Source organism: Peromyscus californicus, unplaced genomic scaffold (assembly GCF_007827085.1).
Source record: "Peromyscus californicus insignis strain IS unplaced genomic scaffold, ASM782708v3 Scaffold_12__1_contigs__length_115047231, whole genome shotgun sequence".
NCBI lineage: Eukaryota > Metazoa > Chordata > Mammalia > Rodentia > Cricetidae > Peromyscus > Peromyscus californicus.
This window is the reverse complement of record NW_026294413.1, coordinates 110,062,932-110,088,730: the sequence shown is the minus strand read 5'-3', so window position 1 is coordinate 110,088,730 and position 25,799 is coordinate 110,062,932. Positions and strand designations below refer to the sequence as shown.

Below are 25,799 nucleotides of genomic sequence, written 5' to 3'. Positions count from 1 at the left end.
CTAGGTTGGCCTGTATTAGCATTGACCAATAGCATGTCATAGAGATGGCAGTGTCCATTCTGATTGGAATCTTGATGAAGGCTTCTGTGTTTTCACTCTTGAAGCCAGTGCCGTTGAAATGAGACCATCCTAAGGCTACCACACTGTGGAGAAACTCAAATCACATGGAAAAGCCTGGCAGGATGAGACCTCTCACTAGGGGAAGGAGGCTGCACAAAGAGAGAAATCGCATAAGCAGACATCCAGGACACTTCAGCTCAGCCACCACATGCCACATGCAGCCAAGTGTACAACCCCAGTGACAGAGCCAAATAGCTTCCTGCCCCAGCTTGCCTCAGAATCCAAACCCACAAAACTGTTTTGTTTTTCTTTTGAGACAGGGTGTAATGTAGCCCAAGCTGGACTCAGATTGCTTTGTAGTTAAGGATGGTCATGAACTCCCCATCTTCCCATCTCTACTTCCCAGTTGCTGGAATTGCACCTGTGTACCACCATTTCTGGATGCAAAGATCACTTTAAGCCAACTGTTCTGGCATGGGTTGCTACCTACGTAACAATAGATAGCTAAGCCATTGAGTAAGGTGCCACCTTTTCTCATATTTCCTCAACGTTATCCACTGCATGTATTCCCCAGAAGGATACTGTGGGGAAGCTGCTGATGCTCTAGGACAGAGTTTTGGAATGGTATATGACCTTTGAAACCTCAAAGCCCACCCCCTGTGACATACTTCCTCAAGTAATGCCATACTTCCTAAGCCCACCCAAACTCTGTTAATGACTGGGGAGCAGATATTCAAATACTCACGACTATGTAGAGGCATCTCATTCGAACAACCAGTGGTATCTAGGGGCATGTGTGCATAGAACACTGGCCAGGCCACTTTATATCTAATTAGTCCAATTAATCACAGATTGGGATACCAAGGCTCAGAAAGGTTAAACAATTCTCAAGAGTTACAATAATAAGGGGTACAGCTGGATCAGCAAGTGCTGGGTCTAAAGTCTTGGGGAATCATTCAGCCTTCCATGGTTTCTATAATCTCATCTGAAACTGCAAAACAGGAGGACGAACAGTGTCTTCCTCTGAGAGTGCTCATGAGACTCTGCAGGTTGGCGTCACACATAGTGCTAGCAGAGCACCTGGCGTGTAGTAAGAACTTAGACTGTCTTTCTAAATTATTATCATGGTTTAATTCACTCATGGTTAGCAGCAAGGGAGTTGGCTATACCAAATAGGTTTCCAATGGCCAATTATGGTCCATGGGACAAATTCAACCCACTGTCTGATTTTCAATGTTCTATAAGTTGAGATGGCTTTCATATTTTTAAGCAGTTGAAAGAAAATAAAAAGAAGAATTATATATTTTGATAGATGAAAACTGTTGAAATTGACATTTCAACATCCAGAAGTAAAGCTTTATTTAAATGTGTGTGTCCATCCATTTATCTACACATTGTCCATTGCTCAAAGGACAGAGCTGAGTGGTCATGGCAGAGACCACGTGGCTCCCAAAGTCAGAAAAAACTCATTATGTTCCGATTTATAGAAGGAATTTTTTCACTTGTGGATTAGGACAGACTTAAGGGCAGGATAGTTCAGTGTGTGAAAAGAATTAGAAAACACCAATTTCCAATCCGATGCTGACCGTTAACTACTTGGTAGGCTTTGGCTAGCTGCCTAGCCTGTTGGCTTCATTTCCTTAGCTATTCTAATGAGGGTCTGGTTAATTGTTTTTTCCTTAGATTCCTTCCAGATTTTAAAAAATGTGACTCTTAGAGGGCATATGACTCAGGTTCTAGGAAGAATGTGGGACAGGAAGCAGTTCTCACACCTTGAAAGGATTATAAATACTCTAGGGGTAAAAGCAATATTATTAATAGTTTAGTATTCATACAAATTCCAGAAATGGGTATCTAGGAAAAACTATGGTATCAAAGGAAGAAAACATGTTCAAGAGAAATAAAAGCACCTTTCCACACAGGGACCAGACAATGAAGCATGACCAGCAGGGAGACTTGGCAGAGGCATAAAGGGATTAGAGCCAGGCTGCCCATGTCAGACACTCTCCCTGTGCCAGGCAGAGTTTTGGGTGTCACTCAGGAGCCACCACATTGACTATCCTAGCAACCCTCCAGCTGCAAGCTGCTCATCTGACCTCTTTGGGCTATTGTGGGAATTGCTCAAAGGGGATCATAAAGGGACATGGTGAACTCTCATCACATACTAGCTGTTCTCCCACCCCAGTGCTATTCAGGCCCCACCCTGCTCAGCTTTCAAGGTCAGGCAAGGGCAGTGCCTTCAGGGTGGTGTGAGTGTAGAGACATGCTGGCGGATGTCCTGCTGCTGCTGGAATTACCAGCTTAAAGGAACAAGTTTCCCGAATGGGCAGGGAGCCCAGCTGCCGGTTTTTCAAGACTTCCCACATTTGCCCAAATTCTTCCCTCGCTTCCAGTCATCAGGCTTTCATTTTAGGGCACAAATGGGAAGGAATGCCGTATAACTGAATATAACCTCTGTGACATGTACTTCTCTGGGCAGCTAGGGGGAAGCTGTGACCCTGTCCCTGAGCAGCAGAATAAATGGAGCAGAAAAGGGTTGTGGGGATGGCTCATTGGGATTTGAGGCAGTCTAGGCTTATGAGCGGGATTGGATATACGTGGCCAAGTTCTAGTTCAACTACTCATGAGACAGGTTACTGGATCTTATTCTTCTCATCTGCAAAATGGGAACAACGGATTTCCTCACAGAGATGCTGAGTTCTCAGAACAGACCGGGGCACAGGAAGAATGATGTGTCAGCCGTCAGTCTCATTTTTGCTGGGGAAGCAGGCTGCTCTGGATATGGAGGTTGCCCTTAGCCCGTACACAGCTACAAGTGATGATCTGAATGTGAACATTTAAAGTACTTTTGTGCACATGTCACATTTCAGCCCAGTGAGCTATGGGTAGTGACTACTGTGGACAGCTCAGATAGACGTTTTTGTCATTACAAGGTTTGTCAGTGCTCTGACTCAAGACATTCACGAACATAGTTACTGAAGAACAGGGATGGAGAGACATGCTACTCTGCTCCCTGTTAGAGTCTGAAGCAGGAAGAAAGGGGTTGGATGTCAGCAATCTCATTTTGTGGGGAGAGTAAGAAGTAAAGGCCAACAGCTATAATTTATAGTTACAAAGCTACAAAGAGGAAACAGTTCTGCTAGGAAGAAGAGGGAGGGAGGGTTGTGAGGTGAGGAAAAGCTGCCTGGAACAAGGAAGCACATATAGCTAAGGTTGGCCTGCCAAGGAATACGCACATAAACGGGATGTGGTATCACATGTCTAGGCAGGAGGATCACAAGTCTAAGGCCAGACTAGGTTAAATGTCACACCCCGTTTTAACACATAACACATAAACAAAACAAAAAAACAAACCAAGAAGTAGTCACATAAGGGTAGTAGTTAGCTCTAAGGTAAATAAATTGGATTTAAAAGAAATCGTTGTGTGTCTCTGTCTCTGTCTTTCTCTCTGTGTGTGATGCATGGGTAGGACAGGCCAGAGATATACTTAGTGTCCTCCTCTATCAAGCTCCACCTTATCTTTTGAGGCAGGGTCTCTCACTGAACTTGGAGACTGCCATTTTGATAAAACTAGCAAGTCAGCAAGTCTCAGGGATCCTCCCACCTCTTCCTCACCCAATGCTGGAGTTACAGACGTACATGACTTTACCCAGCTTTTTCATGGGAGCTGGAGATCAAAACTCAGGCTCTCATGCTTAATCAATAGTTACTTTGCACACTGAGCCATTTACCTAGCCCCTTGAGTTGGTTTTAATGGACCCTTCTGATAAAAATGCTAGGGAGTAAGTGACAGGCCAGAGATGTTTTTTAATTGAGAAATTGAGTGCTTCTATATGATTTCATCAAAAATTTTATTACATTTATTTATGTATATATGTACATGAATACATGCATGTGTGCCACAGTGGGTGTGTGGCGGTCAGAGGACAACTTGTGGCAGTCCATTAGTTTGCTTCTTTCACTGTGTGTGTTCTAAAGTCTGAACTCAAGTTCTCAGGATTGACAGAAGAGTTAACAGGATGGCCTCACTATTTTATTTTTTGAGGTATGTTTTTACATTAATTTTCTGATGAATTGTTTAAGAAACAAAGCAAGCATAGAACTGTTAACACTATAGCGAAGAAGGGCTTTTTATGGGAAGGTTGTCTCTTTTTGAAAAGTAACTTTCTTGGTGTCTCTCTTCAATGGAGTCATGGCTTGGATGGAGCGTGTGCCCTCTATGAAGGCAAAGCAACACTTGGCCACCCCCCAGCCCTAGTCTGGATGCTCGAAGTGCGTCTTGGGAAGAGGAATGTGTACTGAGTGCCAACGGAGGGACTGACTGCTTGGGGGAAACAGAATGTGCGAGTGGGTGGGATGTACTGGGACTGTGTGTGCGGGTGAGCAGTTGAGCAGGCCTCAGTGGCTCCTGCCTGGGGCCAAGTGACAATTACAGTGAAAACCTCTCCCAATGCTTCTTGAGGACTGCAGAAAAACACCATCCTGGAAATGTGTGTGGAATCATAGACAGCAGGATGGATTCCCAGAGCTGTGCCACCAGAGGGGAGGAAATGTCTTTACTGCTTGCCAAAGATCAAGGGCAGACTGGGCCAATTGTGAAGTGCTCCAGTCCATGTGAGCACAGAATGGAATGTGGCATAAAGGGATGCAGATCTGAGTTCTTTAAGATGAAAAGGACTTTGCAGTTAGAAAAGGTGATCCCGGCCTAACAGCACAAAAGTCAAACTGCACACTTCAAAAGAGTGAAAACAGTGCATTTGGTCATGTGTATCTTACCACAATTGAAAGGGGAAAACCCCCTCACAAGGTTACATGGATGCACACACTCACAAGGCCCCTTTTTTCATGCTGTATTGGGGAGGCCCATGTATGAGTGCTGTTTTCACAGATGTGAGAACTGTGACACTTTTTGTGACACAAAAAATGATCCATTACTTTTGGAAAGTAATTGCTTGAGGAAAAAAGTGAAACATTTTATATGTATATAAAGTTTCCTTAAATGGACTACAAATGGAGAATACAGTTTTGAAAAGTTCAGATAACAGAAAACAGAATATTGGCTACGTGTCAACTTTTGCTCCTGTTCTCTCAGTTACTACGTGTTTTGGGGAACAGCGATTAGTTTCTGTTTTGTCATGAACTTAATACTGGATAATGGTAATGTAGAAAATACGACAGATTTACCTATATATTGCCTGGGTGCCTAGTTCACACCCTTCATTCTTGAGACTGAGCTTCCCGATTTTGGGTTTCAGGAAGCTAAGGTATTCCATGGAACATCCAGGCAGGACAGAAAAGAGGTGGGATTACAGCTTCTTTGGTTTGGCAGCCAAGGCTCCTCTACTGTTACATACTTCTGTGTAGACTGCTTCACTGAGTCCAGTTTCCTTATCTGTGAGTGATGGTTAGCATTGTGGCCACTCTTACGTTTTCCACAAGATCATTTGCTATAGCATGCAGGTAAAAATTAAATGATGACTATGGTTAGCAAAAAGCACTATATTTTTTACCCCTCACACACAAGACTTCATGAGTAATTGTGTAACTATGGTGGATATTCTAAAATGCCTCTCAAGGACTACTGCAGATGTCTAGAGGACCAGGGGAAGGCAGAAGAGTTCTCTGGCTTCTCCCCAAACATCTGTACACAAGAATATTGAGCCCTGGTTGCAGGGCTATCAGGGAATACTTGGTTTCTGTGTATGTTCTTAAGCATTGGCTATGATTTAACTATTGTGCTGGCTGGTTTTATGTCTACTTGGCATAGCTAAAGTCATCTGAGAAGAGGGAACCTCAATTAAGAAAATGCCTCCATAAGATTGAGTTATAGGCAAGGCTGTACAGCATTTTCTTAGTTAATGATTGATGGTGGGTGGTGCTATTCCTGGGCTGGTGATCCTGGGTTCTGTAAGAAAGCAGGCTGAGCAATCCATGAGGAACAAGCCAGCCAGCAGCACTTGCATGACTTCTACATCAGCTCCTGCCTCTAGGTTCCTGCCTCGTTTGAGGTCCTGTCCTGACTTCCTTATACTTACAGAAGTGTAAGCCAGATAAACATTGTCCGCCCCAGTTTGCCTTTTGGTCATGGTGTTTTGTTACAGCAACAGAAACCTGAACTAAGTCAACTACTAGAGTGAGAGTGAGGGTGACAATGCTCCCACAGACCATGCCAACACACCACTCTGAGGGGGAGTCGGGCAGGAAGTGGGCAACTATCTCTACTAAAGCAGAAGCTTCCTCTTCCACATCCTGCTCAGGAGCTGTAGCCTTATTTGCAGGAGAATGATTCTGTCTCCATTGCCGGGGTGCTGTGCTCAGAGAATACAGCTAGGAAGAATATGTTCTCAACCCTCCTCACCCCCCAGGGAGATTCTGAACAGATGCCTGAGCCAAGCAGACCCATTTTTCCTTCCAGTTTCCCTCCCTTGTCAGACAGCAATTTGACAAGACTCAAGGAAGGACTCCTTTAGACCCAGCTTCTCTCCACGCTACTCAGCCTGAAGGATGTGAGCATCCTTGTCCACTCAGTCTCTCCTGGTTGAGGCTGAGCTTGATGAACATCACACAGACAGAGGAAGAAAGCAGGTTCAGGGAGGTGAAGGGACTTCCTTAGGAGACCCACAGCTAGTTACAGCAGGAGCTGACCTACCTGGCCTGCTCTCCTAAAGGTCACACTGTACAGCTTCACAGTTTGTTTATTTAGCTGACACACTTGCATTTTAGAAACTCAGAGCTGTGAGTTGTAATTATGTAGACTTTCAAAGCAAGCATGGAGGCTACTTGTGTTGACTAGAATGGGAACACGGCCTGGCCCTGCCATTTATGGGTTTTGCTTTCCCCCTTGAACATCCCTCAACAAGAAGAAGTTGACCAGGTCTCAAACTCCAAGAGGGCCTGTGCCATGCCTTGCCCTGTGTCCAGTTTCAGCACAACCATGCTTCTGAGTGGGCAAAGACTCTGCTGATATCACTGAATAGTAACTGTCAGGTCCTAAGTGGGCCCCCAAAATGGCAGGGCTGGTGACAATGTCCTAAACAAAGGACTTTGAGGAAACAGAAGGACTGTTCTTGGGTAAACAAGCATAAATTCTTCAGGATTCTTGTAAGGCAGAGTTCTATTTACCAGGAATCTACCTTAATTTCTCCTTAAAAGCCAACTACCTCCCGCAGGGTATCTAGTTCCCAGTTCAGCTCAAAGACTCCACCCTGCTGACTGTCATATAAAATCCGCCTACTTTTTTGCCATTTAGCCCCCAACCCCATCCCCGAGAGACAGGCTTGGCAGTTTGCTCCCCAAACTTTCTGCCCTCAGAGCACTCTAGGTCAGTGGTTTCACTGAGCTCCTGTTTACAGTCACCTTTGAATGATGGGGTCACCATTGCCCCCATGTTTCACTTCTTTCTAGGCTTCCTGCACTGAACTTGACAGACAGTGTGTGTGTTGATGGCATGTGCCAGAGATCAACTTCAAGTGCTGCTCCTTGGAAGCTAACCTTCTCGTTTTGAGCCGGCTCACTGGGACCTGGAGTTCACTGGTTAGCTAGGCTGGCTGGTCAATGAACCTCAGAGATGTCTCTCTCACCAGAGCTGAGAAGCACGTGGCACCACCCCGGGCTTTTCCATGGGTACTGGAGATTGAAATGAGGGTCTCACATGTGTGTAGCCAGCACTACTGACTGAACGGTGTCCCCAGTCCTCAGGCTGTGAGTCATTACATCAGCACGGCCATGCTCACCAGTTAGGTGTGTTGCACAATGGAGATTTTCCTTCATGCTTTCCTCTTCTCAGGTAAAGAGACAGGAGTTTTCTGTGACTAGGGGCCATGCAGTGTATTTACCTTTTCTGGTCTCATTTCCATCCCTCTGACAAATGGGGTGGGTAGAAAGTTTCTGTGCTTCCAAACCTCTAGTAGCTGTTCCACCTTCCTAATTGTGGCTGCAGCCCATGGCCCATTTTGGTGTATTTACTTAGCATTCCTCTTCTGATGAATTTGATAGTAAATTCTTAATTAGAAAAAAACATTTCTACTGTAAATGGAAAATTAGTGTCACTCTAGATAAGAGAAAGGGTAAAAAATAAATAAAACAAACAAATAACATGACTTCATCGTCACCTGTTGAGAGGGTTGAGTTGAGGCCCCTAGGACACATGTGAATGTTAGGGAAGTATTAAATATGGTCAGACTAAGTAGAAACATCACCCTTGATGTAAAGACAAAGATGAAAAGGAAGTGCAGAAGGAATGACCCTATCTATCTATCTATCTATCTATCTATCTATCTATCATCTATCTATCTATCTATCTATCTATCTATCTATCATCTATCTATCTATCTATCTATCTATCTATCTATCTATCTATCATCTATCTACCCATCTATCTATCTATCATCTATCTATCTATCTATCATCTCTCTTTTGGAGGCTCAAACACAGGACCACATACATGCTAGGTAAGCACTCTAACACTGATCTACATCTCAGCCCTAACTAAAATTTTAATTAATAAATAGGTGTCCTAAAGTCTATGCATAAGTGAAAGACAAAATGCTAAACATACACTAAATGTAATGGAAAATATCTTTGTGATCAAAATTCTGGACACAGAAATTTGAAAGGTGAATCCTCACAGATTTGCTTCATGTTGTATGGAAAGAAGCCTAGGCTTTGAGAACTGGCTAGTACATTAAGGAACACTGTTGAAATATTCAGACCGAGTCATTTCAACTTCCTTACTGTTCTGAGCAAACTGATGCTCAAGGTTAGAAGTGCTATTCTCAGGGCACCTGCCACATACTAGGCACCATGAAAAGTCTATGGTTCCCTCTATTCCCAATTGTTCTAGGAGCTCTGTGACACTGACATCAGCAGCCTTACTCTGCAGATAACTGAACCAGATCTCAGAAGTGGCCAGTAACCTGTCAATTTCTCTCAGACTGGCTTCACCTTCTCTCTCTAAATTTCCTGGAGTAAGCTCCCACTGTGTGTGGCTGGAGGTCAAGGTGGACTCTACAACTTTCAATTAGCCTACTTGACACTGCACACAAATTCGTTAGGTATTTCTTTCACGGTAGAATTTCTGTGAGTGGCTTGCTCAGCACCTGAGAGTCTGAACAAAACAAAAAAATCTCATGTTTGTTTTCAAAGACTATTCTGTTTTCCCCATAAAATATTAGAGGATCAGTCAACTTCAGATGCTTATCTTTTTTCTTCTATAAGTTGCTCTGGTTGGCAGGTGTGTAAACTGTCAACTGTCTTTTCAAGGCAGAAATCTGAAATGAGTCTATGCTACCAGATGATCAACTATACCCCAGAGCCCAAAGTCCAATGCCAAAATCTGAAATGTTGGGAAGTGGCTGGTGAAAGAGACTGGCAGAAGATAGGGGTGGGCCATGATTCTGAGATCAGGAACTTGGCCGGGCACAGGGTTTTTGTTAGTTCATAATGAGCAAAATGAACTAGGGAAATATGTAAGGCTTTTTAAAGTCACCTTCTAATGGCAGCTCACAGCTTTGGAGTCAGAAGATCACAACTTGCCATGGCTACCACCAGGGATCTGGCCTCTGTGCCTGGTCTTACCTGCATCCCTGTCTTGCCAGATCAGATGCTAATTCTCCGGTAGCTCGAGTTTAAGGGTCACTTCTGGGGCTGAGGTGATCCCAGAATGCATCTCTAAAAAGATGGGCGCGGCAGTGCTTATTTATATCCCAAGTGACAGAGAAGCAGAGCCAGTCAGATTCTGGCCAGCTAGCCTGGGGACCCAAGGTTGTCCTGTTGGCTTCCATGGCACATACACAGATGCATACACTCTTGTGCAGACACATTTTCATCTGTCCACACAGGACCATGTCTGCACCCCTCCAGTAACTTTCTTCACTGGTCTCTGGCTGAGAAGGTTGAGCGCCTTTGCTCTATAATTCCATTGCACTGGCTACTTCTCCCTCTCTCTGAATAGTAATGCTGCTTGTGATTACTCGTGGGGAGTGAATCTTCACGCAAACACACAGTAAGAGGCGAAGTCTCTCATTTATGACTGAGCTCTTAGTACCGAGCATGTAGTATATATATTAAAAAATGTGTTGACTAAAGGACTGAAATAAAACTAGAAATTATGTAGAAGCACAAATGCAGTGGGAGAAAGTGGAAAGTCTCTTACATGGGTGTTATTTCAAAACAGGATGATTAGAATAAATTTTCTATAAAGTAACTGTGCTGCCAGATTTTGTTTTATTTTTTATTTAGTATGAGCACTGTACATATGCATGTGGTGTGTGCATGTGTATTTGTGTGTGTGTGTGTGTGAGTGTGTGTGTGTGTGTGTGTGTGTGTGTGTGTGTGTGTGTGTGTATGTGTGTAGGCCAGAGGTGAGCATTGGATATCATCCTCTATCATTCTCTTTCTTACTTCTTTGAGGCAAGGTCTCTCCATGAACACAGAGTTCACATTTCTTGGCTAAGCTTACATCTGGCAAATTTCAGTAATCCTCCTGTATGAATTGCCCAGAGTCTGGGAAGACACTACATCCAAGGTAGGGTATCTGAGGGAAAAAAACTACATACATTATACTCTTATGTCTGTTAACTTTATTCCTCTAAGACGAAATTCTAGCTCTACAGCTACAGCTCCATCAGGCGTTCAGGGCAGGAATGAATCTAGATACACCAAGCTCCTTGTCTGCCTACTCTATTTCTCTGGGATGAAATCCTGTCTACAGAGCTTCAGTTCCATCCTGACACTCAGTTCTTTTTTGTCCTCTCTTTTACTGCCCTCTCATAGTCTTGCTAACGACTAAGCTCTTATGCTTCCAGCCTCATCTTCGTCCTCTGTTTCTTCGCCCTCCATCTCTACTTGCTCTCTACTCCTGGCTCTGATGAACTCTACAAGAGTTCTGCCTTACCATCTAAAAAACCTCTGTGTTCTTCCCTTCTCCCTGGTCATGCCATTCTGTCAGCCTGTACAGAAAATGCTTGTTTTCTTCTTCCCCTCGCCAGGCTGTTTCTCTGCCTCCTCAGGAATGATGCTCCACCCTACCTTCCACCTTGATATGTAAAAACCTCTTTTGTTCTCCGTCAGTTGCTCTGGAGAGCCACTAGGCCTCAAGGCAAGGGGATGGTCTGAGCCTCATCTGCACAAGAAACAAAGCTATGCATCTAGGCCTGCTTGGCTTTGACCACTTAACCTTATCCAAGTACTGGCCCGAGCAGGAAGTTCACACACATTCTATGGTAATTGTGAGCACAAGAAATTCATAACAAGGCACAGCTGAATATTAAGCGGTGTAACACCAAATAGTCCATGCTAAATGGCTTCCCACTTGACTGACCCTTGGCCTAGTCAAGGTATAGCTTTAATACACAGCTGGGCTCCTTATAACATATTCTTGTGGCTCATCACATTCCTGTTTCTGCCCCAACTTTCACTGGGCTTGCTACATGGATGCTGGGATCTGAACTCATATCCTCAAGGCTGTGTAGCAAGTGCCCTTAACCACTGAGCTGTCTCTTCAGCCACCCAAATAGTTATTCCTCCCAATTAGGAATAAAGTAACAGTGGGTGGGTCCTAGAAGCATCACCAGATGGTATCATTAATGGGTTCTGTACATCTAGGCAATTATTCTGGCCATAATAAAAAAAAATAACTTATTCACATGACTTTTGGAGAATTACTCCGTGGGCCTCATCTATAACGTGGGAATAAAAACTGAACCTATAGCACAGCCTGGCTGTGAGGATAAAGGGATAAAATGCATGGAAAACACTCAATTTCAATGTCAGTAAGTCAGTCCTGCCACTCATGGCTGTGGCACATCTGAGGCAGGACATGCCACTTGCTGTATTAGCCATTGGTCTGACTCATAAGAATCCAGCAGTTGATAACTTGATGCTGCTAGCCTTTGACGATGGATGAATCTGTGCCACTTTTCACCAGCCTACATCGTACAGTGACCTCTCCTATCCTGGCTGCTTTCTCAAGCTAAAGCAAACTGAAACACTGAGAAAACATTGGCAAACTGCTATGCAATCTCGCCCTAGTCTAAAGCCCCAGCTGCCTCTGTGAGCACAGTTCCCTCTGGACGGAGGTTCATTCTTTGCTCCATTTCTGGTCATTAGCAAAGCGGCAAACTATCTCAAGGTGCTCGGCACAAAGGCTGCCACTGTGGCTTCTGGGAACTGATTGCAGCTTTCCCCACAGCTTTTAGAGGGATGGACCATTTCAACTTTGTTTCACTCTCAAGTTGAAAAACAACTTTAATCCTGACAAGAAGAAAAAACCGCTGATGTGAGCAATTAGAGACCTAGAAGGCAGGACACACAGGAGGGCTTAGGCTCTTGGCGGCCTTGAAATGGGTTTTTTTCTTCCTGTTTCAAGAAAGCTTCTGTGTGTTCTGTAAGTAACCGGGATGGATGTGTTTGGAAGGACTGTAGCTGGCTGAAATCCAGGTGCCTTGGAGGATCTGATGTCCTTTGGGTGTGGGATGGAGTTAGACCATCCTGTCTGCCTTCACCCCACTGTGAAGGCTGTGGAACTTAGTGGCAGGAACGCTCAGGTGGAGCTGGGGTGGGTACTCAACCTCTCTGAGTCTTGGTTCCAGCATTTTTTTAAAGGGCTTTGGGAGAATGTAATCACTCTGAGAGTCCCAGGAACATATTCAAAGCACTTAGTCGTGCCAGGCACTCAGTGAGTAGTTAAGGAACAGGAGTTATGCTCCAGTACTTATTTTAGACATCTGAATTTATCTACCACAGCAAAGGCAATTAAAGGGGAGGGTATGGGACATTGCTCTGGGTCACCCAGCTCTATGCTAAGGGGCAGTACTGAGATTCCTTGCCTAGGTTTATCTATTTGGGGTTGTCTTTCTCTCTGAACCCCACTGAAGCTTGGGAATCACTTGTCTTACATAAGCTCCTCTGCACAACACATCACATCACAGTTCCTGGACCTTTGCCCTTTGACCTCTCCAACTCAGTCTTCACCTCCAAAACCTAGCTACTCTGCCCCACACTGCCTTCATGTTTATTGTAACACATGCTGCAGAAATGTCTCTTGTTTCATTGCTTTGTAGCCTACTGCTCTCTCTGAAATATTCCCTTCACTTCCTCTTTGTCCACAGCTGGCTCCTGAAATTTCTGCTTATGGCTTTCCCAAGATGGATCTTGTGTGATTGTCCTGGTTGAAATAATATCTTCCCCACTTTCCTCTTTTCTCCGTTTGTGTCTTAGGCAATGCTTTCTCCCACTTGATCATTCATTCTTTTTCTATTGCCGGGCTCCCTCAATAAATGTAAACTCCTAAAGGGCAGAGAGCATCTTTTGGAGCACTGCTGTGACCCCAGCACCTAGCACAATATTGGGCATATAGGTGCTCTGTAAAGATATGCTGGGTAAACTAATGAATATTTGAATGATCTGGGAGAAAGACCTGGGTACCTGCTTGCCCTGCCTTTTGGCCTCCTAAAAGAACAGCGTGAAGCTACCCACAAGCCAGAGACCTTTCCAAACAGTCATCTGCCATAAAAGCACATCTTGCAGGCAAGGGAAATGGGTGGATAGTTGCTAACTATATCTTCCAACTGGGCTGATCTTTGAAAAAGTTCGAGAGGCGCCTGCCTCCCTCAATCCCAGGCTCCTACTGCTGCTGAGGCCCCTGAAGGAGGGAAGGAGGGTGTGCTTGGGCGCCTCTTGGGCTGGCACGAGGAAGCCACATCTCATCCGCCCTCCTCCCCCAGCTCCTCTCCAAGAGAGGAAGCAATGCAGATGGAGATGAGAAATAAATATTCCTGCCTGCTCTGCGCCACTGCAGACGTTTTCCAAAATGTCTGGCTTGGACCACAAAATCAAGCCCACCCAGGAAAGGAGGCGCTCAGCAGGAGAAAGAGGGGGGACAGGGTGGCATATTTGTCGATAAGCGTCAGCTTTCTGGGGGGCCGAGCACATGGCTCATCTTTGGCAGTCCTGCTGAGGTGGGGATGTGGTAAGTGCACAGTAACGCTCAAAGAATGGAATGAGAAAACAGGAGCAGAATTAAAGGAAGGCACACCAGACTGCACAGGCTCCACACCTCTGTCCTGGGTCCTGGAGCACACACAGCTGCTTCCTGCACTTGTTCCTCACATATCTCACTCACCCCCTCACTGCCCCCACCCTTTCACCTCGATTCCATTCCTGAGAAGTTAACACCACTGGGCTGCCAGCATCCTTCAAAGGCCCTCTGCAGTTTGGGCAGGAACTCAGAATCCATGTGTGGAGATATTCTTGCCACCTCTGAGTAGTCCAGCTCCCCCTCTCTAATACTGGAGTCCTGGCAGGCAACGAGAACACAGGCAGCAAATGGGAAGTGGGTGCCTGTGGCCGTGAGGTGGCCAAGCACGTGGGAGGAGCATCACCAAGGAGGGAAGTTCCAGGCTTAGCAGGTCTGGAATGTTCTGTATGGCAGTGTCTTTGCTGGGCATGCCTCTAGGCTGCAAAATGTCTTAGGAAAGATGAGAGGATGGGAAATGCAGCTGCAAAGTCATCATGGGACACTTTGGTCTGGGTTTCTCACTTTCTCAGGGGATTCCCAGGATCCTGAAATCTTCATCTGGCGGCTACTGAGCCAGCTGCTAACAAATCTTTTGGAAAGTTCATGTTAGAAAAGGGTCTTGGCTGGGACAGAAGTAGAAGTAATAAAGAGCAAAGGGACCTCCCTGAGTCATGGGTTCAAGTATACTGCGGTGAAAGCATTGGCTCAAAATGAAGTCTTAACGCCAATGTCTTCTACGGGCATTAGAAGTTTGTAGAAATATTGCACTTAACTCCACCCCATTCCTCATCATTTCCACAGTTGCAGTGAGTAGTGAGTCCTTGTCTATTTCCAACTCATGTGCCCTGAATCCTTCTTGTGAGTCCTTCCCACTCATGAGCCCATCTGCCTTCCAGCGCCAGGCATTTGCCAGTGGAATCCCACTCGCTCCAGAAGCCACTCAGCGGTGGGAAACTGGCAGGGGGTTGGCTTCTTGTCCCCACTCTACATATTGCTATGTGACCTCAAACAAAGGACTCCCCCTCTCTGGGTCTTGGTTTCTTTCTTTGTCAAAGGAGTGGGCTTGGTAGGTTTCTTTGCAGATATGACACATTATGGATATATTTGCAGAGTGAAATTTGCATGCAATGTTTCATTGTCCCTTTCCCAATCCACCCTTGACAATGATTTCTAGGTCTGAAGAACTGAAGAACTCTAGGGCATGCTCCTGGATTAATTCATCTTTATATTTGGGAAGGTCACAGTTACACATCAAAACAAGCTGGGCATATTGATAGATGGATACCATCTAGTAACTGTTTGAAATGTCATCAGTCAACATTTGCTTTTGTTCCTAGCAAGAGGAAACTATGGACAGAGGAAAGACCAAAATAGGATATATTTGTTTATTTACTCATTTTTAGGACATGTCTGGAAAGAAGTTGTATGCATGTATGATTGTAACTTATCATAATCATATTCATTACTTGTTATTAGTAATCAATGCCATTTATCAAGTCTTACCTAATAAGCTAAGACCATGATGCTTTCATCTCATACTATGGCATTATGGGAGATATTATCCACCTCCTATATCCTTACAAGTGAGGAAACCCAGGCTCAAAGACCTATTCAGGCTCACACAGCTGGTCAGTATGCTGAAGGGATTTCAGTTCTGTGGGACTCCAAAGATGAAGAGTTGTACCTAAGATGATGCTCTGGGCCTTCCTTACCTGGCATTTGACGCTCACTTGGGAGATTATTACAGACAAAGGCCCCTAACTTCTGTTCCAGTTTAGAACTCACGCACCGTTACTGGACCCACTTTGCAGGAACTTAGAGGGAAGCAGAATCAATGACCTTCTCCTCTGATTACTTATCTACAGAAATGTGCTGCCTCTTGCTTGTCCGTCTACTTAAACTTTGGCCTCGGTCTTACCTAATTTTAGTGTAGAACTGGAGCCTCAAAGAATTTGGAAAGGATATGTCAGCATCTCAGGGATATATAAACACAAACAGCTCTTGAGCCCAGGCAGGCAGACTAGGAGAACTTCTTGTTCAGAGGAATCACACAGGCTGCCAGCACATCTAGTCTGTAGAGATTCCATATTTCAACTCCCATAAACTGGGCCTGTGTATTGGACAGATCTGCTCGGAAATGCAGCCTCCATTCTCTATGAGGTCTCCTGGACTTGAAATGTGAGCAACTAACTCAATTAAGAAAAACATAACTAGTAGAGTAAGGACCATAAAAAAGGCATTTGAGCTCCAGCTGACCTGAAGGTCACCATATACAATCCCTAAAAGTATTTATTGGTAAAAAAAAAAAAAAAAAAAAAATGGTGGCCCTCACTGCATTCCTGTCATAGCCAAGAGGGGGGAAGGCAGGCTACTCTGGCTGTGTATGCATACTGTGCATTCACACATGACATGGAACCGACAGTTTCCACGCCCTAACAGGATGCCCTGCCTCTTCTTCAGTGTTAATATGTTACATTCATGCTTGAATGTAATTAACACACACTGCTACCCCAAACAAAACCACACATTACTTATCACCCAAGCAGAACCACAACTGAACCAAAACAACAACCAGAAAATCAGGATGCTCTTTACTTACCGTAAATGACAGAAAAGAAGAAAACAAAGTCCCCTCGTCATATCTGGATAACTTCGCCAGGACACCTTCCAAAATAGTTACAAACTAGTAAAATAGCAAAAAGAAAAAAATATTATTTCCAATTATAATTGTTTACAAGAAAGAATAACATGTCCCAGCCACCTAGAGGCTAGAACTCAGCCCCTGCTCGTTTCTGCATTCCATTTTTTTAACTTTCACTTCGGAGAAAGGAAAAGACTGCCGTTGCATGGCAATATTTGACTTATCCGGCTTTCTCTTCATTATTATGTGATTGCAAATACGGAGTGTTACAGAAGTGCAAAGTGACAAAATATTATTGAGTTGCATATAGCATGCGATAATATTAAATGCACTTTTCAAATCCCAAACTGCGCAAAGCAGTCTTTACATTACATATTAGCACTACATTTAATCCAATCTATTTTTATTTGTATTTTATCAGTAATTTGGGGGAAACAGAAGTTTAGCACTGGCAAATATAAATGTCTTCCCATTCAGCATTACTTAGTTAAAATTCTATAATTCATGAGGGTGACTGAAATAGCTTTATCTGACTTTTCTGTTTTATTATGACTCTCACTGCATGTAAAACTAGAGAGGAAAGGGGTTTTCGGGATGGCAGAATTCCTTATTACCGTTTCACTTTATGTATTTCAAAATCTAACTTTGTCAGTGCTGAGAAACAAAACAAACGTTTCCTTCATAACCTAGTGCGACGTTTGGGGACACATTCTTATTAAGTTAACATATGCCGCTTTATCAATTGATCTTCACACAGCTCACGAACATCAGAAAATCCTTGCAAGCCGGGGCTGGGTGATGTACAATCTTGTTTGTTGAGAGATGTGAGTATCCAGCTCAACTTTTTAACGTGTTACATTTTAATGGAAATGTAGACACAACAAAGCAACATTCACAATGCCCCCTTTCACCTGCCTCTGAAGGTTACCTTTGCCACCAAGAGTGTGATCATTTCCTTAACGGTTTCTTCAATTAGTTCATCTATTTTTGAATGGTATTGATGCTAAAGAAGACAGAAAGACACATATTAGCATGTCGGGTGGTTGACAGCACTGCATGCACCCATGGATTTAGACCATACAATCTATAAAAAAGCCTGGCTTGCAGACTCAGTTTGTTTCCATATTCCTAGAAGCAGCTGTACGATTCTGACTTCTGGTCTTTGATGGTGAGAGACCCAAAGCGCTTAAAAAATCACAAGCTCATTGTTCCTCGTCTAAGGCTTCAGATGCCTTTGACGTGTGTGGACACATACACATAACAGCACACTTGGCTGGCTTAATGGCCTGGCAGTGTGTTGAACCAGATTTCACAAAGCTTGATTCAATAGTAATCTAGTATATTGGGGAGGGAAATGGCATTTCTGGGAAATTGCTGGGGGATGCAACTCCAGCAATTTGGGGGATCCCTCTAAAGGGAATTTGACTAAGACAATGATTTTGCAAAAACCTGTCAGGTACTTTGGGCCTTAGAGCACATCAGTTCTGACCCAGAGTCCAAGTAAAGTGTCTCTTTCTGAGCCACTGTGACAAACGACACTTTTTTCCTTTTCTTTCTGTTTAGCAATAAGCAGACCCAGGCTAGACCTTCTGCTGAGACTGTAGCTAAGTTTTTCCAATTTTTTTCAAACTGGTGCTGTCGATTAAATTTAAATAGTAATGTGAAAACAAACCCCCACACAAACAAAAATCTGCTGTAAATGCCAGGGGAAAAGGAAAAGCAATTTCAACACAAATTATTATATGCCAGCTCCTTGACATTTATTAGAACATTTTAGTATCCATTTGAATTATTTTGTATTTCCGTAACACAAAAAACAATAATACAAAACATTGTTATTTGGAAAGGAAAAGTGCACTTACCCACTCTTTAGCAAACTTTCAGAAGGATGATTAATTAGGAATAAAAAAGAAAAAGGAACAGTGCAAATAAAAATCAGGACAAAAGGACACACGAGAAAATGAAAATTAAATAAAGCATCACAAAGCTATGAAAACACAGAAATAAGAATAAGATGTGCTGCAATACTCTGGTTGCTGGCAAACAGGATGATTGAACAGGAGCAAGGAGATGAGAGGTTGGTTTGGACTTGGAAGACCTGGATAATGTCCCAGCATGAGGGCAGAAGCCATACTGCCTCCACATTGAGCTCAGTTTCTTTAGCTGCAAACTTTCAACAGGTGACAGCATTATGACCTGGGCCCAGAACGGGAAAAGACAATATAGACTGCTGATTTCCACAAGGGGCTCCTCAGTGAATATGTTTTAACTCCATGCTTTTAAACAACTGAGAGACACATGATGTTTCTCTCCCCTAAACCCCAATCCCTGTTTAAAGAAGTGGACATATTAAGTACCTTAACTTGACTATTCTATGTGTTTCTATAGATTTCCATATATCAAGACATCAGATGTATCCATAATGGGTATAACAAAGAGCAAAGCAAAACTTAACACAAAAGCTGTTTGGTCGGTCTGTTTTAGTCACATTGCTTAAGAATTCAGTGTCCGAGCCCTTTTCTGGCACGAGGCTCCCAGGTTCATAGAGCTGTTTTGAAGATCTAGTGAGTATCTAGATGTGAAAACATTTTGCCAACTGTAGTTGCAATTCAAATACTATCATGTGTTCAAGTTCCTCAAGTAGCCACAAAGGGTAGAGAAGGAACAAAGCCATCACAGAGGCATCCTCCTTTCAGTAGATTGCATTCAGGAGAAAAAAAGCAAATGGTCCATGGTGTTCTGTCCTGATGACTCAGAACCCTTGTTGGCCACACTGCTAGATTCAAGAAAGATTTACTTGTAAATAGCATAAACCCAAAGCTTAAAAAACAAGAAACAGAATCCATAGGACTCTGTACTAGAGACACAAAGAAGGATGTTAAAGCAAAAGAATATGGGAATATTGACAGTATTCCAAATTCATTTTTAGGTATTGAAATAAGACCCAGAATCATATCCTCACTTTCCGATGTCATGTGACTGACTTGTTCTACTAGATTTTCTTTGGATTGATGTAAATGAGTCACATTTATTAAGTTAATTAGGACATTATGCTTAGCCAGAAGAGCTGGCTGTGTGAAAGTTAGTACAAGATGAAACAGTGCACAAGGGGCTTCTTAACAACCTTGATGGAAGTGGTAAAAGCAGATGGAAAGTATTCTCTGTATCCTAACTCAGGTTAAGGTATGTGCCTTGTGTCTAAGGGGTTAATGAGGAACATGCCCTTCCATGCAGAAACAAGGTCGAGACACCGTGGCTTACTGAGATATGATATACCTTCACATGCTAATTTATATGTAGCCCTACTATCTCTCCCTTTCATTGTATGTAAGTATTATGATCTTCCTGTTATAATAAACATTTTTTCCAGTGTGTGTGTGTGTGTGTGTGTGTGTGTGTGTGTATACACTTGCACATTTGCTTGTGGAGGCCAGAGGACTACCTGGCTGTTATTTCTCAGGAGCTGTCTACAGGTCTTTTATTGGTCTGGACATATACCACCATGCCTGACTTTTCATGTGGGTAATGGGGACTAGACTCAGGTCCATGGGCTTGCACAGCCCCCCATATGGACTGAGCCAGCCCCTCACTTAGAGTGTTTTAATACGGTTATGTTGCCTCTTTGTTCCAGGATTAACTTTAGCTTGGGATCTCTGCCACTTTGCTTTCTCACCACCGCAGTGGAAGCAGAACTACATTCTGAATGTAAAACTGACATAGACCTACCCAAGTACCGACATAATACACAAACATACAGTTTGGAAAGTGTGTGGAGCTCCTCTAGCGGCTCATGCCTATAATCCTGCATTTGGTGGGAGATAGCTAAGGCAAGAGGATTGTGATGAATTTGAGGCCAGCCTGGGCTACAGAGTAAGACTTTGACTAAAAAAAAAAAAAAAAAAAGAAAGAAAAGAAGGAAAGAAGGAAGGAAGGAAGGAAAGAAAGGGAATTTCTACATGGCCATATCACTACTCCCCCAGGAGTCTCATTAAAACCCATCAGCATGTGGCTATATGGCTGTGCACATTTCTTTAAACACACTTCAGCTCTACACACTGTATGGCAATCATGCCTTAATACTGGCTCTATGAATCATGTTACTAAGAGCTAAGTATTAAAGAATTCCTCATTGCTATTCAGGTAATGACAAAACCCACACACCTCTTTCTTGCCAGATTTTCCTGCCATAGGTAACTTATTTGACTAACTTGCTTTTCTAGAACAATAATGAGTCTGCCCCGCCAACATTACTCTTTGCTCTTTCTGGGGTGATTTATTGTTCTGTGCAAATGGGAAGCCTCACGGAGTGGGTGCATGCACATAGGAACTTCTCGTTCCCATCCGTCCGTCCCTGCCAGCTCTTGTCATGAAGCCCTTTGTAAACTGCCTCGTTATCCCACTCCACCTGCAGCCTGGCAGGTTTTGCATCTTCCAGTTCTCTCTGTGGCCTTCTTGGGTTCACTTGACCCATGCTCTGAATGATGGTGGTAGTAACTAAGAGAAGCATCTCCCTTTGGTGGTGAAGAGAGGGAAGTTCACTTTTGCATCTGATGGGCTAAGTCACTGTAAATCCAGGATTACTACGTGAAAAGCATCCCACTTGACTTCCTGCGCTGCACGTTTTGCCTTGTCATGGAACAGATTGTGTGTATGTTATCTTTCTGTTAAGACCATCTGACCTTGGAAATGAGATGAAAACACACCAGGCCAAGTGAGAAACTATTTAACACACAATTTCCTCTCTATTGGTACTTCACAAATTTTAATGAAAAAATAAATATTTAAGATGGAAAAGTATGGTGAACAAATGTCTCAACAGCTGCCTTTAGATGAGATTCAGGAAGTGACTGTCAAACTGTAGACTGCATCCCCTCACTAGTGCTTAGTCCGAAACAGGCTGAGGGAGGTGGGGTCCAGGTGTGGTCAGAATTAGAAACTAGATCTGTAAAACAGACATAATGGTTGATATTCCGAAGTACACACTACATGAAAATGGAAGTCCAGTCGTCTCCAAGTATTCTTATCTCAATTCTAGAGTTTTTCTAGTCATCCTTACTCATATTCTTATCTCAATTCTAGAGTCTTTCTAGTCATCCTTACTCAAGCCCCTTTAAAGCCAGTTTTACTTTAGGGATGAATCTTATCATTCTGTGAACTATGGACCATTTCATGTGACTTCCCACTAAAGTTCTGCTCCAGGCCACAGCCACCATGCCAGGCTACTGAGAAGCAATTCAATTACGTCTAGTTTTATCCTGACCATTTTATGCTACATAAGGAGTGACCACAAGCTGGTCACTTAGGTGCTGCTAGCTCATTGTACTTAAAAAAAAATTCTGATAGGTCTTTCTAACATGATTTGGGAACAAATGTACTTAGGAGAACAAATGATTAGAATGCAGTGTTAGATGAGTCCTTAATACAGGTATTTAGTTTGGGTGTGTATATATTATTTCTGGGAAATATATGTACAAACTTCAGTAATTATTTTCATTTAAAAAGTGTTGAGCTGTATAGGAAAAAATACCGTCTTTTCTATTTCATTAAATTCTATGCCCAGAATAAATAAGACTCCACTGTTTAGCCTCAAAGTGTTACAACTCTTTGATCTTACCCAGAAGTTCGGGGACTGCGTCTCCACTGTCAAAAGTCTGTGTATTACATACTGTTTCTTATATGTCACTCAACAAACAGGCAGAAGTGACTTGCTTAAGAGCACACAGCTTGATAAATAAGATGAATCATCATAGGATCCAGTTATTTAATCATTGGAATTTTTTGTCTTTTAGAAAACCAGACTCCAAAGTTAAGCCAAGATCATTCTGGTTTCGCCCAGAAATGATTCATGGTGAACATAAGAGCTGGAGTCCATTGGAGTAGGTGTGAACTTACATCACATCATTTGTTCATAAGGATCATAGTTCAACAAGGACTTATGGTTTAGATTAAGAAACTCTACGGGCCCCCAGAAATTATGAGAATACCATTTGTAAGTATTTATTTCCTAGGAAATGGATCTATGGCTTTCACCAGCTTCCCAATGGAGTTTGGACAACCTCTCCCCAGTCTCACAATTATCCCCAGGTCTCTAGCATTGAGATCACAGTGACATGGCTGGCTTAGCCATCTGACCAAGGAGTACGGCATCTTCACAAGGCTATTGGCAAGCCAATCTGGAAGAAGGGACCTAGGACCGCCTAAGGACACAGAGAGGTCAGTCCTATGGTATCAGCTCTTGTCTATGAGAAAGGGGGTCATCCTTGTGAATCTCAGACATGATGTCTATCTCAAAAGCTCTGAGAAGAAATTTACAAATTGGTCTCTAATCTTAAAAGAAAAAAAAATCCCTTGCTTTCTTTTTGTTCTTACTCTGAAGGGTACCATGCTATCATAGAGAAGATATTTAAAAAGCAAACAGAATGGAAGAGAGGCAAATCATGTACATATATGAGCAGAATACATAAAGAATCCAAATAACCTAGCTAGAAAATTGGGTAAAGGTATATGTATCTCCTGGAATGTTTTTCAACCACAAATAGAAAGACCGTTCATGCTACAACATGCATGGATCTTGAAAGCATTACACTAAGTAAAGGAAGCCAGACATATACAGCCCACCTATTGCTTGGTTCTATTTATACAAAACCCAAGAACAGAAACAGGTATACCTGCAGGATACAGGTTGATGATAACCTAGAACTGGGAATACAGACAGAACATTGGCTATTGATGCATGGTTGGTTTCTTTTTAGGACCATGAACATGTCATATAACTGACTGTGATAACTGCCAGGCTTTGTGAACACAGTCCAACTGTAGAAGTGTGTACTTTTGAAGAGTGACTCCTATATGCATGCGATTTGCACCTTGAGGATTTAAAATGCAGCACCAGCGGCCGGAGCACACGCAGAGGAAGCTTTAAGGGGAGAGGTTCCAAACTGACACCGATCCAGAAAGTGTAAGCTCAAGAATCTTTAGTAACTTGGAGAGACTTGATGATTTTGAGAACCCTCAGTGAGATTTGCAAAGTGGGCTCTGTGAAACCCATAGGTTTTAGAATCCTCCAGGGAAGCGTAGGCAAGTGGTGGTGTGAAGAGGTGCTGAGGTGGAAAGGAAATCACCAGCTGGGGCTCCGGGCCTCCCCCCATCCTGATCAACTCTATTTTTATGTTTTATGTGCTAGGCTTCTGGATAAAGAATGAAGAACTGATTCTGCAGCTAAATTAGGCTGCCTAAACGTAGAGCAGTGATATCATTTTACAGATGGGGAAACTGAGGCTCACAGAGGCTGCCAGCATTACCCAAGTCCACTTTGCACCTCAATTCAAGACACTTATCCAAGCAACTGGCAACCCAGGTCTCCCCTCCAATTGTTCCAACCCTTCTCCCTGGCTCATTTTCAGATAACTGAGAGCCTTGGATCACTGCTTCCCAAAATGCGGCCTCTAGGACATCCACCAGTGCCAGAATCATCAGAGTCTGTGACAGAAGCTTAAATCCCTGTGTGCTTTTTTTTTGCACTGGTACACATGTGCATAAAAATGTGTGTGCAGGTACATTTATGCATGTGTGTGGTACATATATGCTCATATTTGTACCTGTATGCTGGTGCATGTATGGGTATGTGCTTGTATGGGAGATGCCAGAGGACATCTTGGATGTCATTCCTCAAGAACTGTCCACCAGAAGTTGTCATTCTGTTACCATACCCCAGCCAAGTTGAAATGCTATATGCTGAGCATTCTGGAAAGGTGACACACAATGGCTTGGTGGAACCACTGTTCTGACTCATGTGGCAGTGTGGCTTGGGGATGAGAACTCAGGGCCCTGTATTGACTCCATGCCTAGAACTTAACTCCACAGGGAGGCTTGAAAGCAATCAGCTAGAGCACAAGCTAGCAAGGGTGGCTAAGGCAGCTCACTTGTCGGGGAAACAAGACTGGAGGACATCTTGCCAGAAGAGAATACCACCAACCCACATATAAAATGGAAGGTGCCGAAGGAGAAAATAAATAACGGATAAGGAGCAAATATAATTTAGTAAAAATTCTGAGCATGTAAGGCTGGTATTGAAAGATCTGATTTAGGAGCAATTTATGCCAATTGGCAACAGCATAGAGTTGCCAGAAATGTTACTGAATTAATTCTAAATTGGTATATGAATATCGAGCTGGCTTGAGGCCATCGGAGAAAAATGATCATGATCGTCTTTAATCAAGTCCAAGTTGCTGCTTCCTTCCCCTTCACATTTTAAATCTGACTTTAGAATCAGAATCTCTACAAAGGAATAAACTTCTGGTCCGGGAAGATTCACGGTCACTTCATTCTAGGGAATATCGAAAGCCTGCAAGTTGATTTGCACCCGCAGAACCTATTGGAATAGCTTGGGAGTGGCTTGATGCGAGGCAGAGCCCTCCTGCTGTCCAGATATTCTAGGGCTAAGACACTACACACAGGAAGTGATGAGTGTTCGGACACTCCCACATCTGCTGCAGATAATGGCCTAATGAATAAGGTCACCAAACATCCCCCAGCTTAAATGAACCACTGAATCCTTCCAAGAATCCTTCCAAGTGACCAATATGCTCATCAGCACATGCCTTGGAAACTGATTTGATGGATGCTGAACATTTATCCACAGCTTCATCTGCAGATGCTGAGTGCATTTCTGAAACTAGCAGACTTTGTAGAAGGAAGGCATTTGTGAAATTTTCTTCTACATGATCAATGGAGAGGAGAGGGGAAAGTCTTTTTTTTTTTTTTTTTTTTTTTTTTTTTTTTTTTTTTTTTTTTTTTTTTTTACCTCTTGGCCCATTTCCATGCTGCAAAGTTTTGTTGATTGAGCTTTGGCATCAACCATAACATTAAACATGGTGCATATTGACTGTGGGACTCGAAAATCTGTTGATCGACTGGTTTTTTGCAGCTTAACTTCAAATGCAATCCTGGTTCTATTAAAACAAAGTAGGGAAAGACCAATTCAGCATTCAGATGGTGAGACAGAGTAGACATATTCTGAGAGGTTAGTGAAAAAGAAAATTGAAGGCTGTAGTCAGTTTCAATCCACAATGACTTCACACA

The 25,799-nt window shown here is 43.2% G+C and overlaps 1 protein-coding gene across 11 annotated transcripts in view; it reads right to left on the bottom strand.

The window, feature by feature from the left end:
* Positions 1–25,799, bottom strand: part of Cadps (calcium dependent secretion activator) — a 445,492-nt gene that overhangs the window by 53,682 nt on the left and 366,011 nt on the right. For all 11 annotated transcript variants that reach the window (XM_052734114.1, XM_052734116.1, XM_052734117.1 and 8 more), the window contains 3 exons: positions 25,522–25,669; positions 17,647–17,721; positions 16,677–16,760 (listed from right to left, as the gene is read on the bottom strand). In XM_052734114.1, the coding sequence (XP_052590074.1) occupies positions 16,677–16,760; positions 17,647–17,721; positions 25,522–25,669 (307 nt within the window). The remainder of the gene's footprint in view (positions 1–16,676; positions 16,761–17,646; positions 17,722–25,521; positions 25,670–25,799) is intronic.